The sequence below is a fragment of the Eumetopias jubatus genome, unplaced genomic scaffold, assembly GCF_037043125.1.
Source record: "Eumetopias jubatus isolate StellerSeaLion01/CBP00866 unplaced genomic scaffold, mEumJub1_p1.0 scaffold_13, whole genome shotgun sequence".
Taxonomy (NCBI): Eukaryota; Metazoa; Chordata; class Mammalia; order Carnivora; family Otariidae; genus Eumetopias; species Eumetopias jubatus.
In genome coordinates this window covers 26,951,309-26,969,239 of record NW_028274819.1, presented here as the reverse complement: position 1 = coordinate 26,969,239, position 17,931 = coordinate 26,951,309, and the positions used below count along the sequence as shown (strand labels likewise).

General features: G+C 41.0%; 1 protein-coding gene across 2 annotated transcripts in view; it reads left to right on the top strand.

Annotated features, from left to right (window-relative positions):
* The first annotated feature begins 521 nt into the window (after nt 1-521).
* Nucleotides 522-17,931, top strand: part of CAPRIN1 (cell cycle associated protein 1) — a 40,191-nt gene continuing 22,781 nt past the window's right edge. Inside the window, exons 1-4 of one of the 2 annotated variants that reach the window (XM_028087703.2) lie at nt 522-700; nt 1,291-1,506; nt 15,527-15,589; nt 15,701-15,787. In XM_028087703.2, coding sequence (XP_027943504.1) covers nt 1,291-1,506; nt 15,527-15,589; nt 15,701-15,787 — 366 coding nt within the window. In that variant the 5' untranslated portion in view covers nt 522-700. Of the gene's footprint in view, nt 701-1,290; nt 1,507-8,320; nt 8,444-15,526; nt 15,590-15,700; nt 15,788-17,931 lie in introns of those variants that run through there. The other variant, XM_088018047.1, reaches the window with a different exon arrangement.

Sequence of the window (17,931 nt, the reverse complement as noted above, 5' to 3'; positions counted from 1 at the left end):
CCTACAGAGGACGCCTAGGTTACCTACCGGGTGATTGTTTTGTGGGGAAAGCGGCGAACTGTCTTTTTTCAAAAGACCTTTTGGGGTGTGTGAGTTTGCTTGCTCTGCATACAGAAGGAATTCTAGAAGCTGGGATTGCACCACCCACCCCACGCACCCTTTACTTGCAGAAACCTTTGCCCCCCCTCCCCCCCGCAACCCCCCCATTAGGGCTCTTTACAGGGCAGACGCCAGCTCCGATCCAGCTGCTTGACACCTATTGTCCCCGTTTGGATGTCAAGCGACTTCGCCTGAAGGACCCTAGCCTCGATTTCGCTCCAAACTCTAGGCGCCGCTCCTTACAGCATCCCCCCCGGGCCCGTCCCGACCTGCCCTGAGCGGCCGCCCCCAAGGACTGGAGCTAGAGCAGCGCGGTAAGAGGCCAGGTGGGCCTTTCCCCGCAGGCGTTCGCGCCGGGCAGCCCGAGCGGCCGCGAAGGCCCCCTCCCGCAGCTTCTCCCGCCCCCTCCGCCCCAGAGGGCCGGCTGGCTAAGTCCCTCCCGCTCTCGGCTCTCCGCCTCACTAGCAGCGGCTCTCGGTGCAGCGGGGATAGGGCGAAGCGGCCTGCGCCCACGGAGCGCACGACACTACCCGGAACGCACAGCAACCCTTGCCCCCTCAGCCGCCCATTCGGGATCTCCAGCGGCCTCCGCGCGCGCACGGTGAGCGCCACCCGGACCGAGGCGCTGACGGGGAAGAGGGCCGCTGCCCCGAGTGTCCTTTACCTCCGGATCGGCTGGACCTTCTCGAGGGGCTTGCTCCTCAAGTCTCTCCTCCCCCCCCACCCCAGCCTCCCTACCCCGGTCATTACCAGTGCCCTTCTCCCTTCTCCGCTTCTCCGCTTCTTAACCCCGACCTCTCTCCTCCCTCCCTTCCTCGCCAGGCGATGAGTGCCGGCCCACCCCGGCGGGGACCGTTGCTCTGGCCGTTGGCGGCCGGCGCTGCGAGGCCCCGCCCCCGGCGCGAGCCTCGGTACCCCGGGGCGGGTAGGCCGAGCCGGCGGCCCGCGCGGGGGAGGGGCGGGGCGGGGGGCGGCGCGAGGCCGGGCCGGGCGCCCCGCTGGCGGGTCGCGCGCGCGTCCTCGGGCTCTTCCTGCCCTCGCGGCGCGCGCCGGCCCCATCCCCACCCCCACCCGCTCGCGCAGGCTCCCGCCCGCTGCGCGTTTTGTCCCGCGTCTCGCCCCGTCCGCCGCCTGACTCGCCGCTCTTGTCTTCCTTCCTCCCGCTTTTTCTTTCTTCTCAACGGTCTAAAGATGCCCTCGGCCACCAGCCACAGCGGAAGCGGCAGCAAGTCGTCCGGACCGCCACCCCCGTCGGGTTCCTCCGGGAGTGAGGCGGCGTCGGGGGCCGGGGCAGCTGCGCCTGCTTCCCAGCACCCCGCAACCGGCACCGGCGCTGTCCAGACCGAGGCCATGAAGCAGATCCTCGGGGTGATCGACAAGAAACTTCGGAACCTGGAGAAGAAAAAGGTGCCAGGAGTTGGCGGGGACGGGAGGGTTGGATGCTCCGACCCTGACTGCTGTGGCCTGCCCTCTTCCCGTCCCTGGCGCATCCCCTGCACTCACCCCACCCCCCACGCCCGGCCCGCTCAGTAAACGGAGCTTGAAGCCCACAAAACGGGCTCCTAGGGGAGGTGCTTGTCACCTGACCCGGACGCGCCGCTCATCTCCCCCCCCCCCGCCCGGGCCGCTTTATTACTCTCCTCCGGCGGTGGGCCAGGCTTTTTGGCCTTTGGGAGTGGGATGCGTGAGGGCGGGGGCCTGTCCTGTCGCCAGACTGACCTGAGTGATGCCCTTCTCTCCGTCACCGAGGCCCGATTTCTTGGACGGAGGGCCAGCGGGGAGAAATGAAAGGGGTCCCGGTGACGGGGCTCAGGGCTCAACCGACCGCCTCGTGGAGTTGGGGCGGCCTACGTCTTGTAGCCGTGAGATTGGTCCCCTCCGTTACCATGTACCTGAGGCCTATTCAGGGTCTCTTCTCCTCTCGGGAGGGAAGTGTGTTTAGGATCTTCACCTAGAATTGCTTCTCTGTAAGGGCCGTTTTGAGTGGGTCTTCGATTTGCCACCCACCCCCCGCCCCCCTGTGATGGGCGCCCCCACGTTTCCTTCTTTGTTTCAATTGTCTAGGTGCCCCCCTGAGCCTCACGCTCAACTCGATCCCGAGAAGATTTTCTGCAGCGGCTCTTTGCCCCTCTGGGACTCTAAAGAGGGACGGGAGGGAGACTGCCACGATTGAGATTCGTTGGGGGGCGTGGGTCCGGGTTAGACCGAGGGGATCGCCAGGTCTCTGGGCACATGGAGAGAGCGTCTAACATGGCGGCGGCTGCGAGGAGAGGGAAGCGCTTTACAGGAGCTGCATTGTGAGCACAAAGCGAAAGCAGAGGGGGAGGGCAGAGACCAGGCAGCCGCCCCGGCTGGCCTTCCTCGCCCCCCCGCTCCTCCATAAAACAGTCGAGCCACACCCACAATTTTTTGGATTCAGTAGTTGGCCATTCTATGGCCACACCGTGAGGTTGATCTTCAAGTAGGCATTTTGTTTTATGCTTTCAGTGCAGGACAGTGTACCAACTCTTCTTAGAGCGACACGTGTGTGTGTGTATGTGTGTATTTGTATGTGTGTATGTATGTAGGTATGTAGAGAAGGTCTCTGTAGAGTGAATAATTCAACCTTCAGTAAGACGAGGTGGAAAGGAAGAAGCAAATCGGTAGTACAAAAATGGGGTAATTACATCTGACTATTATGCAAACTTTTTGCCTTTTACCTTAATAATAACTTTGCTTGGATAACTTAGGCTTGTTTGCTTCTAGTAAAACATATTTATTGTAACACCTTGAATTTTGACGAAGTCATTTAAGAATGTTTATTTAGCCACCCACCTAACAGTGTTACTTAAGATGTTGAGACTAGCTAAAATTTGGGCCATAACAAATAACTTGAAGAAAATGGTGTAGGCCATAATTATTTTAATTGCTTGTTCTATGATTTATTTTATATTTTGGGGGGAGTTTTAAAACAAACATTTTTAGATTTGATACTAATCTATCTCATTTTTCCTATTGGGAATTTTACTTGAATTTCTTAGGGTTTGTTTGAAATCGAGAGATGCACTACTTGTGGATGTCTGTCTTTTGGTGATACTTTATTTTGATAAACAAGTGTGGTTTATCGTAAATGATAGAAATACTAGATTTATTAGTAGCAGTAAAACAAAAAGTATTTTACTTGTAAGGTAGTTACATTGAAATATGTAATGGAATAAGCATACCCAAGGCCAGTATCTTCTGAGTCTGCCATCTGATTTAGTTTTTGCTACTCTATTTGAACTTGAGACTTAGGTATCTTTTTAAAACTTCTTACTACAATAAGCAATCCTGTCTATCTGGTTGATGCCTGAGTGGTTTAATTTTCAAAATTCTTAGGAAATGCCTGTTTTCTTTTAGGGTAGGAATCAAAAGGTAAATAGTAATGATGTAATATTGGAAATATAGACAATTAAATGTAGATATTCATATTTTAATGACTCAAAAATAATTTTTCAAAGTTTTTAGTGTAAAATCAGGCACTGGATTAGCAGCCAATTTAGTTGTGAGGTGACTGAGTCTAGTGCTCCAAATGTGTTAAGGAGTTTAGTTTATAAGCTCTTTGAGGACCTGACAGTGACAGGTCACTCTTGTATGGATTTATATTATATACATTGCCTAACACCCGCCCCTCAGGCACCCTGATAGAGGAGAAAGTAATGTAACTATTATTACAGAGATTATAGACTAGGCTAGTAAGTACTGAAAAGTTTCTTGTATCGGTGGAGAAAACACTACACAAAGTAACAAAGTATTTCATATCTTTTTTCCCCCTGTCTTAGTGTTTGGATGCTAGTGGAAAGGTCAGATTACTAAAGTTTTTTTTTTTTTTTAAAGATTTTATTTATTTATTAGAATGAGAGCGTGAGAGGGAAGAGGGTCAGAGGGAGAAGCTGACTCCCTGCTGAGCAGGGAGTCCGATGTGGGACTCGATCCCGGGACTCCAGGATCATGACCTGAGCCGAAGGCAGTCGCTTAACCTACTGAGCCACCCAGGCGCCCTAAAGTTTTTTTTTTTTTTTTTTATAACTTACAGAATGAGCTACCTACTTGTTAAATAGTTAAGTTGGCAGTACTGGTGTTGTGACTTAATTACTATTGAAATTAAGTTTTACTTTTTGAGAAACTCAAGGCATTGGGTTTTTCTCTAAACACATCTGGTTTTCAGTTTAAATTGTATTTTTTCTATAGATGATTTACTCTATGAATGGACTTAACTGTGATTTTTGTAGTGAGCATTTCTAATACACCTAAAATAGGATTTACTTTACAAATCAGTTTTGAACCTTTGTAGAAATCCTTATGCAATAAAGTAAGATGATATTTATAACTGGATTTCTTTTTACTTCAGTCCACACATAGCAACTTGTATTTGAGCTGTATTTCAGACTTGACCTATTCATAAGAGTCTTCTGGACAAAATCTCTTTTTTAATGGATTCTAAAATCAAGTATGCTGACCAAAATTACTACCAGATAATGTAGTATTACTTAACTTTAAGACTTGGAGAATTGCAATAATTGCACTTCATTTAAAATACAAAGTTATTTGTTAATTTCCTTTTTTTTTTTTTTTAAGATCTTAATTTATTTGACAGAGAGACACAGCGAGAGAGGGAACACAAGCAGGGGGAGTGGGAGAGGGAGAAGCAGGCTTCCCGCCGAGCAGGGAGCCCGGGGGGCTTGATCCCAGGACCCTGGGATCATGACCTGAGCTGAAGGCAGACGCTTAACGACTGAGCCACCCAGGCGCCCCTGTTTGTTAATTTTCTAGTAAGTTGAGCCTTGAGAGGAAAGCTAAGCATCTGTTCAGTGAGAATGCATACTTAACATTAATGAAATATGATCCTATTATGTAATGCAACTAAATGGCCTGGTAGTTTTTGAAATTTGGGCTTATAAAGACTGTGTGTGTGTTTAGCAAAGAGAAGAAATGCAGATATAATCAAAAGAGTGAAGTGCAAAACTCCATTTATAGATCTTTTAGCTTTTGTAAGTAATAATCAATTGAGTGATTGCCTAGTTTTCTTCATCAAGTTTGTTGGCATAGAACTGGGCTCTAGGCTGTGCAAGATGGTACTTCGAAACCAAGCCTTAATTTTAACTGAATAGAGAGCTCATTTATATGGTAAGATGTAATCAGTTTAATGTAGAATAAAGGATGTTTTAATAGATGACATTTAAAATTGTTATGCTTTTTGGAAATATAAAAGTTTTAGACATTACTGATTTTGGTAGGTGAAAGATTAACCAGGTGTTCTCTTGGAAGACAGCCTGACAGCTTTGTAACCAATATGTGAACAGAAGTGATAGCCAAGTGTACTTACTGTTTTTCATACTACTCCCAAAGTCTTTGCTCTTTATATCTTTTCAGTTAATATACTGAAAAAGGATGCTATCGTTAGAGAAGATAACATTTCTTTTCAGAGCACTGCAGTGTGCGTCTACTTAGAATATACAATGCAGCTGTTGTACAGAATTTCTTTGTTAAGTATTTTGAAATAAAAGCATTCTTAACTGTTTTGTAAGTAAAATATTTCTTGGGGCTAACATCTGAAGTTTTTCTTGACAGTTAAAAATTGCTTCTCCCATTGGTTGCATGAAGTATTTCTCTGCAATGCAGAGGGCAAGATTACTTTGTTTTGCATTCACCTTGTCACAGGAAAAAAAAAAGCATTTATAATGCTTCATTTGTTTCTGTCTTCCTGCCTGGGTATGTTGTGTGTGTGTGTGTGTGTGTGTGTGTGTGAGAGAGAGAGAGAGAGAGAGAGAGAGAAGTATTTAAAATTTGAATTTAAAAAGGAAAAGATGTGAATTTCCTCATGTGATAATACAGGTATCTTTCTTGCTTGAAAGTAGAATCCCAAGTATTGTGAAGAGGATGAATTGGTTTAGCCTGAGTACGTTATTTTACTCTAGATAATTCCTATGTGGCAGATATATCTGTCCAAATACATTTTGTGTGACTTAGAGATTAAACATACAATTTCTCATAGTTTTATGTAAGTAACGTTTAGTTTACATTTAGGAAGATTAGTACTGTTTCATCTTTTAAAAAAATTAAATACTTTCAGATGTTGAAATTGTAACAACATGGTGTTAATTTTATTACTATATTGTTAATAGAATCTAAGATATTTTAATACCTTAAAGTCATCTTAAGATTTGGTCGAATTCATTAATCAGTCTTATAGGGCCTGGTAGAATGCTCATTTCTCAATCTGTATTACAGAAGAGTAAATTGAGATGCTCAGGTAAAATGACCCGGTTTGGAATGAGTGAATTCCAAGGTCTCATGTATCATGGGGGTAATTAGAATTTGTAATGCTCTGCAACATAAGTAAATTTTCATGTTTAAGTTGATCCTTTAGAACCAAGTGAGGCTTTTTACTTTAAATCTTTTAGAGTTCCTCTGTTTTAAAAAGCTGAAAGCAAAAGGACAAAGCTTTTTATTTCTTCATTGTTAAACCTTTATTAATAGCTTGTTAAATTTGTGTTTGTGCTGTTCAGGTAATGGGGTCTTGAGAATAACAGTATAGGTCCCATTGTATCAGGTATCATTGGGACATCTGTATTGTTGTAACAAAATGAACTTTTAAAGTTTTAATTCTGAAGTGTCTCTTTATGCGTACGTAAGCCCCGAACCCACATTTACCCCTCTTGACTCAGGTTTGGTATGTTGTACACCAGATAATTTGGGAAAAGCATTACGAGTAGGAGGAAGTAGGAGGTGTGTCAACCTTTCCATCTTAATTCTTGTATTCCGAGCTTCTAGGTATTTTTTAGTAATTGGTCCCTTTTTCTGGAGGCAATGAATTGTATGTAAGCAGTAGAGAAGGATGAGAGGAGTAGCAGAAAAGACATTCAGCCAAAGTTGGAATTGTAAATTGCTTGACTTTTGTTCATTTCTTTATTTCTCCCACTAGCTACACTGGTGCTTTTGTTGGATAGAGTATGAGTGTAAAAACATACATGAAAAAGACTATAGGGCAGAGTTAAAAATCATATTTCCTGAGCAAAAGGGAAGGTGTGCTTCTTGGCTATGCTCAGCTAAAGTAGTCTGTTTCCTTTAATGTCCTGTACTGTCTATTATCTCTATACTTGACATTTTGATATTGTTTTATGTTCTTACCTTTTGTGTTTTTCTAAATAGGTAGTTAAGCTCCTCTGGGGCAGAGATTATGAGTGATATAACACTGCCTTACGCATGGTAAATGCTAAATAAATATCTTTTAGTTCGACTGAATCGTATAGAAATATTTGTAGCTTCATCAACAAAACCCTGTTAAGATGGATTAATCCATGAGGGAGAAAAATGCTTTTTGTACAGAGCTGTTTACTGCAGTGTTTTTACTGAAATGCAATTTTTCCTGAAGAATTTTCTTTTGATTTATTTTTTAAGTGAGTAGCATTGATGAGTAGGCAACTAGAGCACATTTTAAAATCTTGGTACTATAAGCATGATTTGTAAATAGTCTTAGGAAGTGGGGCATAGATGATTCTTGGTATTTGAACCATTGTAAATTACTAGAAATTTCACTGCATTCCCCTTAATATTGTTATCCAGACATAGAAGTAATGGAAATATACTTTAATCATTGAATTTTGGTCTCCACTAATTACAGTTCCTATCTTTTTATGTTGAACTCTCAGCAGTATATAAAATCATTCAGTTGTACCAGCTCATCCTAATGAGTAGTTGGTTAAAGCAACTAATAATTCAAAAGATAACCATTAAGATTATCAGTAGTCATTTGTTTGTCAAATGCACAAGCTTTAGACTTCTTAAGAGTATAATGCAAAGTAGGTGATGCTGGAACTCTTCAATATTACACTTTTTTTTTTTTCCTACTAGAGTCAGCTGCTTCCATTCATTCAGACTTAGCCTCATAATTACAGCCACGGACAAGGAATAAGGATTTTTACAGGATTACCTTTTACTTTTTTTCCCTTTTCAGTGGGACAAAAGTCTTATCAAATTAAACTCCTGGTTACTTATTTGCTTGAAAAACTTGTCTTACAATGGGATTGTAGATAAGATCTAATTTAGTATTCTCTTACTCTTAGTGTTTAAGAAATCCTGCATTCTTGACAAGTATTCACTCAGTTTCTGCAATTATCAGTCTTACAGGGCCTGGTAGAATGCTCATTTCTCATTTTTGGACAACTCTTTAAGATCTTGATGTTAGAGTCACCTCTCAACTCACCCTTCCTCTGCTCCCCACAATATTTAATACTGACTTTGTTTTCTGGAACAGCTCAGACTTCTGCTACATGAGAAGGCTTCCAGCATTTGAAGAGGTGTTATGGATCATCTATGGATTGTAGTATGTGTTCTCTCTACCCTCCTTTTTACAGTTGGAAACTTTTGTTTCTTAGTATCTTTCCTGTCTCCTGTGAATTTTACTGGTAACTAATTGTCAATTGAATGCCAGGAGGCAGTCAGCTGCCTACCATTAATGTGGGCAAAGTCAGAATTGATATTTCTAGGTGAAGAACAGGGAATATAGGGACTGGAGACTTGAAGTAGTATGTAGAAAGGCCACTGAAGATTACAGAAAATTGAGAAGAAAAATCCTTATCTTTTGGTTTTGCATTTTTCTATAGGTTTTCAATACTGTAGAAGTGATTTATTTGGCCTGGAGACACAAAATAACTTATAGATAGATTCTCTTATTCTTTTATTTTAGGCTTCATTTTTAACTTTTCTGTTTCAGTTTGGAGATCTCTTTGAGAAGAGAGGTTACATAGTTTCCTGGATAGCCAAGCTAATTTCTTCAGATGCTTGTCCCCTCATAATCTTTCTTGTTGTGACTATAATTGTCTAGTTAAAGAATTTTTGTGTTTTTGGAGTCTCTCTTTTCTATTTTTTAAAATTATGTACTTTTAAAATGTTTTCTTTATTCATTTATGGAATTTGTCAGATATTAAGAGGGAAGAAGGAAAGCTCGGGAGGATAGCTATTTTGGATATTTATCTTCTGGCCCCCTCATAGCACTGTCCTGAATTTTTAGTAAAGTACTGAATTTCAGTAAAGTAACTTTTGTGGTCATGAAAAAATTCTTGAGAAGAATGGAAGATCTAGCTGTATTGCGATGCAGTAACATAATAATACTCTGGAGAGGGGCGCCTGGGTGGCTCAGTCGTTAAGTATCTGCCTTCGGCTCAGGTCATGATCCTGGGGTCCTGGGATCGAGCTCCACATCGGGCTCCCTGCTCGGCGGGAAGCCTGCTTCTCCCTCTCCCACTCTCCCTGCTTTGTGTTCCTGCTCTCACTATCTCTGTCAAATAAATAAATAAAATCTTTATAAAAAAATAGTACTCTGGAGGAAGGAAGGGAGGAAAACAGCAGGGCAAAAATGAAATGTAGCAATGGCTAGAATCCAGAGTGACATAAAGAAGGAACATATTGAGGCACAAATGATTTTTCTGAGATTGATGACCTCAGGCAAGTTATTAACTGTCCTGTCTTTCAGGTTCTAGTTAGGTGAAATATGATTCGTAATAGCCCTTGCTGATAGGGTTAGCTACCTGATAGCTTAAATTTGAATGTCTGTCACATAGTGAATACTGTCAACTATTAAAAGCAACAAACAGGAGATAGGGTGGGACTGGGGAGCACTTCTTGGGATAATTATTTCTTAGGAGCGAGTTGTCTTTTTTTTTTTTAAGATTTTAGAGTACACGTGCATAAGCAGAGGGAAGGGCAGACTAAGCAGAGGGAAGGGCAGACGGAGAGGGAGAAGCAGACTCCCCAAAAAGGAGGGAGCCTGATGCGGGGCTTCATCCTAGGACCCTGGGATCATGACCTGAGTTGAAGGCAGACACCCAGCTGAACCACCCAGGTGCCCCCACATACTGTCTTTTGACATTAATTGGGGATAGTCACATCTCTATCCCTTTAGAGACTGGATAATCTGGAAAATGGCCTGATTTTTGCCATCCTCATATGTGGTGCTATAAATGAATGTTTAATACTCTCAGGATGCTCAGTATTTGAAAAGGAACCCTAAATTGAATTTCAAGATAGAAAGAATTTAAGAGGACAGGTTTTTGTTACCAGTATTGTGATAGGCTTTCTGATGAGGATATCTTTTTATGCTAGGAAAACAGCTCCATTTTCCAGAAAAAATACTTAATATTCGTTTTATGTGGATGCTGTGAGTAATTGACCAGTTTGTTCGTACGAGGTGTTAGGTAGTCATGTTCTAGTTTAGGGAAGAAAAAGGCTGTGTTTGTCTGGAGCCCTTTGCTCTTGTGTGTGCCCCTTTGCATTCATCGGAGTTAATGTTGGATCAGTCATTGTGAAAAGCTAAATTATTTACATGTTGATTTAGTTCATACTGCAAATTTAACCCCAAATGAAGAGTGTTGTGACAGTAGGAATGAAGCCAGTTATGATAGTGTTATTTGTCTTTGAGTTACCTACTCTTGGGACTAGTGCAGATACCATGTCTTTTTTTTTTTTTTAATGTCTGAAAGCTACTTAGGAGTGGGCTGGGATTGCAATCCACCCTCATTTTGAAAGGCAGAAGATTAGACCAATTGATTGTTCTTAAGAGGCTTTCTGTTGCTAGTATGAATTTGGCACTCACCAGTGAGTTTAATTATAAAGTGCTCTGAACTTCTGGACAGTGCACAATTTAATAAAAGAACTGTGAATGGAAGATGGTAACCCTTCAGTGTTCAGATCATAAATGGATCTTATGTAAATGACTAGGTTAAATAGATTTATAAGCTGGTTTAGAAAACCGCCATTCAACAAGTTTTCTGAGTTTGTTTAAAGCTAAACCTTTAAGTAACCAAATTGAGGCTGCCATATAATGATTTTTATGGTCACAATTTTATCAGTGTTTGAGTCAAAATAATTTCTTATTTCTGTATTCTACTGGATTATTATAAGGGAATTACAGTGTATTTGATCTAGGTAATAAATGTTTCTCAAACTTAAGCACACATTAGAATCGTCCAGAGGGTTTGATAAAACACAGATTGCTGGGTCCCACCCCCAGAGGCACTTGGGGTGGTGCCTGAGAATTTGCATTTTTTCTTTCTTTCTTTTTTTTTAAGATTTAATTTTTGTAAGTGATCTCTATACCCAGCGGGGGTTCGAACTCACAACCCTGAGATCAAGTGTTGCATGCTCCATTGACTGAGCCAGGCCATCCAGGCACCTTGAGAATTTACATTTCTTCTTCTTTTTTTTTTTTAAGATTTTATTTATTTATTTGATAGAGAGAGACACAGTGAGAGAGGGAACACAAGCAGGGGGGAGTGGGAGAGGGAGAAGCAGGCTTTCCGCCGAGCAGGGAGCTCGATGTAGGGCTCGATCCCAGGACCCTGGGATCATGACCTGAGCCGAAGGCAGCTGCTTAATGACTGAGCCACCCAGGCGCCCCCATTTATTAGGAACTTTGACCAGACTCAGCATCTTGCCTTTTTGAAGATTGGGCCAGGACAAGGGAATAGGATATTTACAACGGTAGTATAGCAAGTGTTAATGTCTATAGAGGAACAAATGTAAAGCTATAATGAAACTTTTATTATGGTTAGAAAAATGTTTTACAAAAGATTTGTAGTTTCCATTCCTGTAGTTAATGACATTTTTTGATTGTATCACTAAAACTGCATTCAGCTCACCAGGTATAAGGAAGTGTGGTCAGCTTTTGAAAATCCCCTGTTAAAGATCCTTGAGATTTTTCAGTTACATCATGACTTTTTAACATGTTTCTTCTGTCACAGTAAACTGTCATTTCTTGTGGTGTCAGTGGCAGTCCTCCCTTTGAAAATTATGGCTCTTAAATTACGGATTGAAAAATTTGAAATCTGTTAAATAGCGCTATAAAAATCAAAAGAAATAGATATACAAGTTTTTTTTTTCTCAAGATTTTATTTATTTATTTGACAGAGAGAGACACAGCGAGAGAGGGAACACAGCAGTGGGAGTGGGAGAGGGAGAAGCAGGCTTCCCGCCGAGCGGGGAGCCCAATGTGGGACTCGATCCCAGGACCCTGGGATCATGGCCTGAGCCGAAGGCAGACGCTTAACGACTGAGCCACCCAGGCGCCCCTAGATGTACAAGTTTTAATGGAAATAGATCTTTGTTTTGGCTGCAAAGTCTGCATAGTTTTTGGTGACAATATTCAATGAAGGTGTGTACTGTGAAGCTGAGTTTCATATAGCAGCTGCTTTCCCTTTGTTTTGATTTCCCTTTTAACGTTTTTCCAGTTACTCCTGTGTGATAGATTACTCCGAAACTTACTCCATTTTATGATGCACACAGATTCTGCCTGTCAGGGATTCAGACAGGGCACACAGTGGGGTTTGTGTCTCTGCTCTGTGATTCCTGGGGCCTCAGCTGGGAAGACTAAGGCTTGTTCACTCACATGTCTGATGCCTGGGTTAGAATGACTATAACACTAAGATTGCTGATCAGAATTCTTATATAAGACCTCTTCATGGCTTGGCTTCCTCATAGCATGGCAACCTCAGGGTTGTTGGACTTCTTGTTGGATAGGTTGGGGCTCCAAACACGAGTGTTTTTAGTGACTAGCAAACAGGACAGAGATACATTGTTTTTATGATAACAGCCTTGGAAGTTTACAGGATCGCTTCCACTGTACTCTGTTGGTAGAAGCCCTCTTAATACAATGGCAGAGGAATTGGAATAGTTCTACATGGAGCAGTGCCAAGGTCACATAGTAGAAGAATATGTAGAACTGCAGATGTAGCTGTCTTTGGAAAATGTAATCTGCCATAGAGTTTTGGGTTGGATGAATACTAAATTTGTTAATTGTGTAGAAAATTGGAGTTTTTCTGCTTTAGGATAGCTTGTCCTGGTATAGGATAGTATAGATTCATAGTCAAGGATTGTTATAGGTTAAAGTCCTGGCAGTGTCCTGAAATCTGTCATTCTTACTATCTTCTATAGTAAGAAACTTTAATTTTCTATTCAAACTGTATGTGTTCATTGCAGAATGAGTACACAAAACAAAGCAAAAGGAAAAAATTTCCACCTCTAATTCTACTCAGGTACCATTCTTAACATTAAAAAAACTTTTCATATATATATTTTTATATATGTACATTTTTTAGGAATTTGACTTGATATCAATTTTAATTGGCATATATGTTTTAAGTTCTTAAGACATTAAATGATAAAGCTAAGCTAGGTAGGTAAAACTCTCATAGGGTAAAACCCTATGAGGGATATATAATATACTCAACTCTGTTACTTTAGATTTAGCAACAGCTTCTTTGAAAAAGATAGAAAAAGGGAACATAATAAATGCCAGGTATAAACTAATTATTTTTTCTTCTGCCTAATAGTGAATTCAGAATTTTTTTTGTACTAGCACTACATTTTAGGTCCTCTTTCCATTCTCATATCTTTTGTTATCTGTATATTTCTAAATAGAGGAATTCTGACTATAATAAAGTATTATTATACTCTAAGTCATCATCATTAAAAGCAAATCTTGTTTGGTTTTTTATTTCTTAAAAGTTAGCCTATCCTTTTAAAAAAGAGAATGAACTGCCTTTATTCATCCTCAAAGAATGTTCAAAGGCAGTTGAGCATATCTTTTGTACCTGGAATTAGGCCTGCCTTCATTTTTCAACCATAGACAAATTTTATACCTTTCCAGAAGCTGGAGGTTGTTGTGTGAAATAATCCACCTAAGAATACAATTGGATACTTTCATCAGCCTTTAATGTTTTAATGTTTATCTTGGTTTTATTTACTTCCAAGATAACTAAGGAATTGTTAGGCTTTTTTTTTTTTAAAGATTTTATTTGAGAGAGAGAGAGAGAGAGAGAGAGAGAGAGAGAGAGAGAGAGAGAGAGAATGAATGGGGGAGGGGCAGTGCCGGGGAGAGGGAGAAGCAGGTTTCCCGCTCATCTGGGAGCCCGACATGGGGTGTGATACCAGGACCTCGGGATCATGAACTGAGTCAATGGCAGACGCTTAACCAACTGAGCCATCCAGGTGTCCTGTTAGGCTTTTTAATTTAGGGTGGAACGGTTATGCAAGTTGACTGATGTTTCTGGTACAAAGAAAATGGATCGTTTGACCTATAACTAGTATTGTTTTTAAAACTTGTTTCTTTGACCCTGAATGCATTTTATTAGATTTTGTATTTTGTTTTGTGGTTAATTTTATTTTTGCTGAGGGAAGGAACAATAAATATTCATAATTTATTGTGATTATATTAATTAAAATATTTTTCCCCCTTGGGGTGCCTGGGTGGCTTAGTTAAGTGTCCAGCTCTTGATTTCAGCTCAAGTAATGATCCTCAGGGTTGTGAGATTGAGCCCCATGTCAGGCTTCACGCTGGGCATGGAGTCTGCTTAAGATTCTCCCTCTCGCTCCCTCTGCCCCTCCCCCCTCTCAAAAAAAATTTCTCCCCCTTAATTTAGGTTTCTATTTACTCCCTCTCCTCTGACCTTTAAAACAACTCAATTCTTGACTTTTGCATTACCTGGATATCTTTTCTTTGGGGTCTTATCAAATAGTAGTAGCCTGGGAAACTGCCAAAGTTTTTATTTTAGTGAAAGTAAAGATGACTTAAACCAGAGGTTAATTTTCTTTTCCCACTCTCATACATTTAATTCCATTTGTGAGAAAATGAAGCAAAGCTGTTGACTAGCACACTATGCATAGGTGATGTGATAGCTGAAGTATTATGTTGTTCAAAAGAAATGCGTGAAGCTCATCAAAGATAATATGCACTTGGGTCTATTCAGGAAAAATACACTTTTTTTTTTTTTTAAAGATTTTATTTATTTGACAGAGATAGAGAGCACAAGTAGGCAGAGTGGCAGGGAGAGGGAGAAGCAGGCTCTCCGCCGAGCAGGGAGCCGGACATGGGGCTCGATCCCAGGACCCCAGGATCATGACCTGAGCCGAAGGCAGCCACTTAACCGACTGAGCCACCCAGGCGCCCCAAAAATACACTCTTTTTATATCACTTAGTCACATGAATTCTTTGGCAAGGGCAAGAGAGGGATAAGAATTCGACACTAAAATGTCTGATATGCTCCTGTATAAGCAGGATTGTAACCAAATTGTGGCCCTCACTCATGTGGATAGGAACCATTTGTGCAGGCCATCTGATGCAGATCTTTTTTGAGAAACCTAAAGAATAAGCAATGTTGTGTCATGTCATTGGCTTGTAGTACAAAATTTGGTATCATTCAGCAGGGGTGGGAGTATCTACATTCATTTTTTAGCTCACTGTTTATTAACTAACTTCATGCACTAACTTAAACTGAAATTAACTAAAACGTATCTTTAGGGCAAGATTTGAGAAAAACTTAGAGGATTATATGTGTTTGTATTTCAGCATGGTTAGGCTGGTATATACTTTAATGTGGGGCATAATTCTTTTTCTTTTTTTCTTTTAACATAGGGCAAGCTTGATGATTACCAGGAACGAATGAACAAAGGGGAAAGGCTTAATCAAGATCAGCTGGTAAAGATGCTACATTCTATCAAAGACTATATGTTTGCTGTTCTTAATAAGAAAATTAATTTGTGGTTCTTTGTGTTTTAGTAAAGTTGGGTTTTGTCTTTGTTATTTTAGGATGCCGTATCTAAGTACCAGGAAGTCACAAATAATTTGGAGTTTGCAAAAGAATTACAGAGGAGTTTCATGGCATTAAGTCAAGATGTAAGTAAAAGATTATATGTATGTTTATGCAATAATAAAAATAAGGAAGGCAGAAAATTTTGTTGTTTCTTTGGGTTTTAGTCCTTGTGTTACTGTTGATAAGCTCTCTGCAAGTTGAGGATTGCTTTCAGTTACACCTGAAACGCTTTTCAGTTCTGTAAAGTTTAATGTAATACCTGAAAGATACTTGAGAACTGAGATTTCAGATATGACAAATTTTTTTTTCCAGATATGACAAACTTACTATAGTAGTTACCCTAAAGATCTCATTGTTAAAAAAGAAATTAGCCTATATATATAATACACACACACATAATTTCCATATATTTCTTGTATATGAACATTTATTTTCCATATATTCCTTTATGCCTAATGACCATCTTACAGTTCTTTTAACGATCAGAAAATAGAGTCTTGTTTTTATATTTGGTAATCACTCTCTCCATTAGGGATCTTAAGGAATGTGGCAGACTGGATACATAGCTCTTGTATCAACTCATGATCTAACAAAGTGGTGTGTTTTTCTCGTACATCTTTTGATGTGATAGAAGTCTTTGGGAACAGGATAAGAATACAAGCAAAGTCAAATAATTTGTTGAAAATTGAGGGAGACCAGAAAATTCATATTCTTCTGAATTAGTGTTACCTTATTTGGAGAAAGGTTAACAGCATTAGATACAAAGTTGCCTCACATTTGGTAAAGTGAATAAACAAAACAATTATGTGATGAGAGACATTGCAGTACAGAGATAAAAAGTTCTGATTCGGGAACCAGACTGGTTTGAATCCTGATTCTGCCACTTTTATTTAATAGTTGTAGGACTTTGAGTTGCCGAACTTGTCTGTCCCTATATCATTCAGGGTATTCCAGAGAAACAGAACCAGTAGTACCCAAAGAGAGACAGGGAGAGGAGAGAGGCTGTCACAGTGCTTCGGTTTTCTGATCTGTAAAGTGGCGATAATAATGGTCCCTACCTCATCCCAGGGTTGTGCTTGGAACAGTATCTGACTCAGGGCTCATATAGATCATGCACTTAATATAGTACTTACGAAATTTGATTAAAGTTGGAAAATATTGATGATATCCCTCAAAATGGAATAAAGGAAACTTAATTTACACCCAAGTAGGGAATTGTTCCGCTTCACCTAGGTCAGAATCCTGGCAATTTCTTTTTCTGATTTCTTTAAAAAAATACGGATCAGAGAAGTAGGACTGCCGTACAGTTTTTTTTTCTTTTTTAAGATTTTATTTATTTGACAGAGGGACAGCGAGAGGGAACACAGCAGGGGGAGGGGGAGAGGGAGAAGCAGACTTCCCGCGGAGCAGGGAGCCCGATGAGGGGCTGGATCCCAGGACCACCCAGGCGCCCCTGCCGTACAGTTTAATAATGGAATCAATCTAGGCGCCTGGGTGGCTCAGGCCAGGATCGAGTCCCGCATCGGGTTCCCTGCTCAGCAGGGAGTCTGCTTCTCCCTCTGACCTTCCTCCCTCTCATGCTCTCTCTCTACCATTCTCTCTCTCTCTCAATAAATAAATAACAATCTAAAAAAAAAAATAGAAGCAATCTATTTCTCAAGCTACTAACACCATGTAAGTGAAAAAAAAAATACTTAGATTCTCCTTTGCTTCTAATTTAACAGTGATGTTTTCAGGAACTTTTCACTGGGCATTTAAATTTATTGGGAGTCTTTTTATTGAACTCTGATGCTTTATTGCACTTTCTCACAATTTTTAAACGCCTTCTTTGTTTTGCATTCAAGAGTTCTTGGGGCTCCTGGGTGGCTCAGTTCGTTAAGCGTCTGCTTTTGGGGTCCCGAGTCCCATTCCTGGCTCAGCGGGAAGCCTGCTTCTCCCTTTCCCCCCTACTCATGCTCTTGCGCGCGCGCTCTCTCTCTCTCAAATTAAAAAAAAAAAAAAGTTCTTTAACCTAGCTCCAGCCTACCTTTTCGAGTTTTCATATTCTTTCTTACTTGAATTACTCATTTTATCCAAAGTGGCATTCTTTATCTTCTTTCTTTTGCTTTCTTAATTTCACATTCCTGCGTCTCTTCCTATAATATTTCCTGCCTCTGGCTACTGGCTGCCTCTCTACCGTAAAATTGCACACACACACACACACACCCAGCCCCTGTTCCCCAATTAG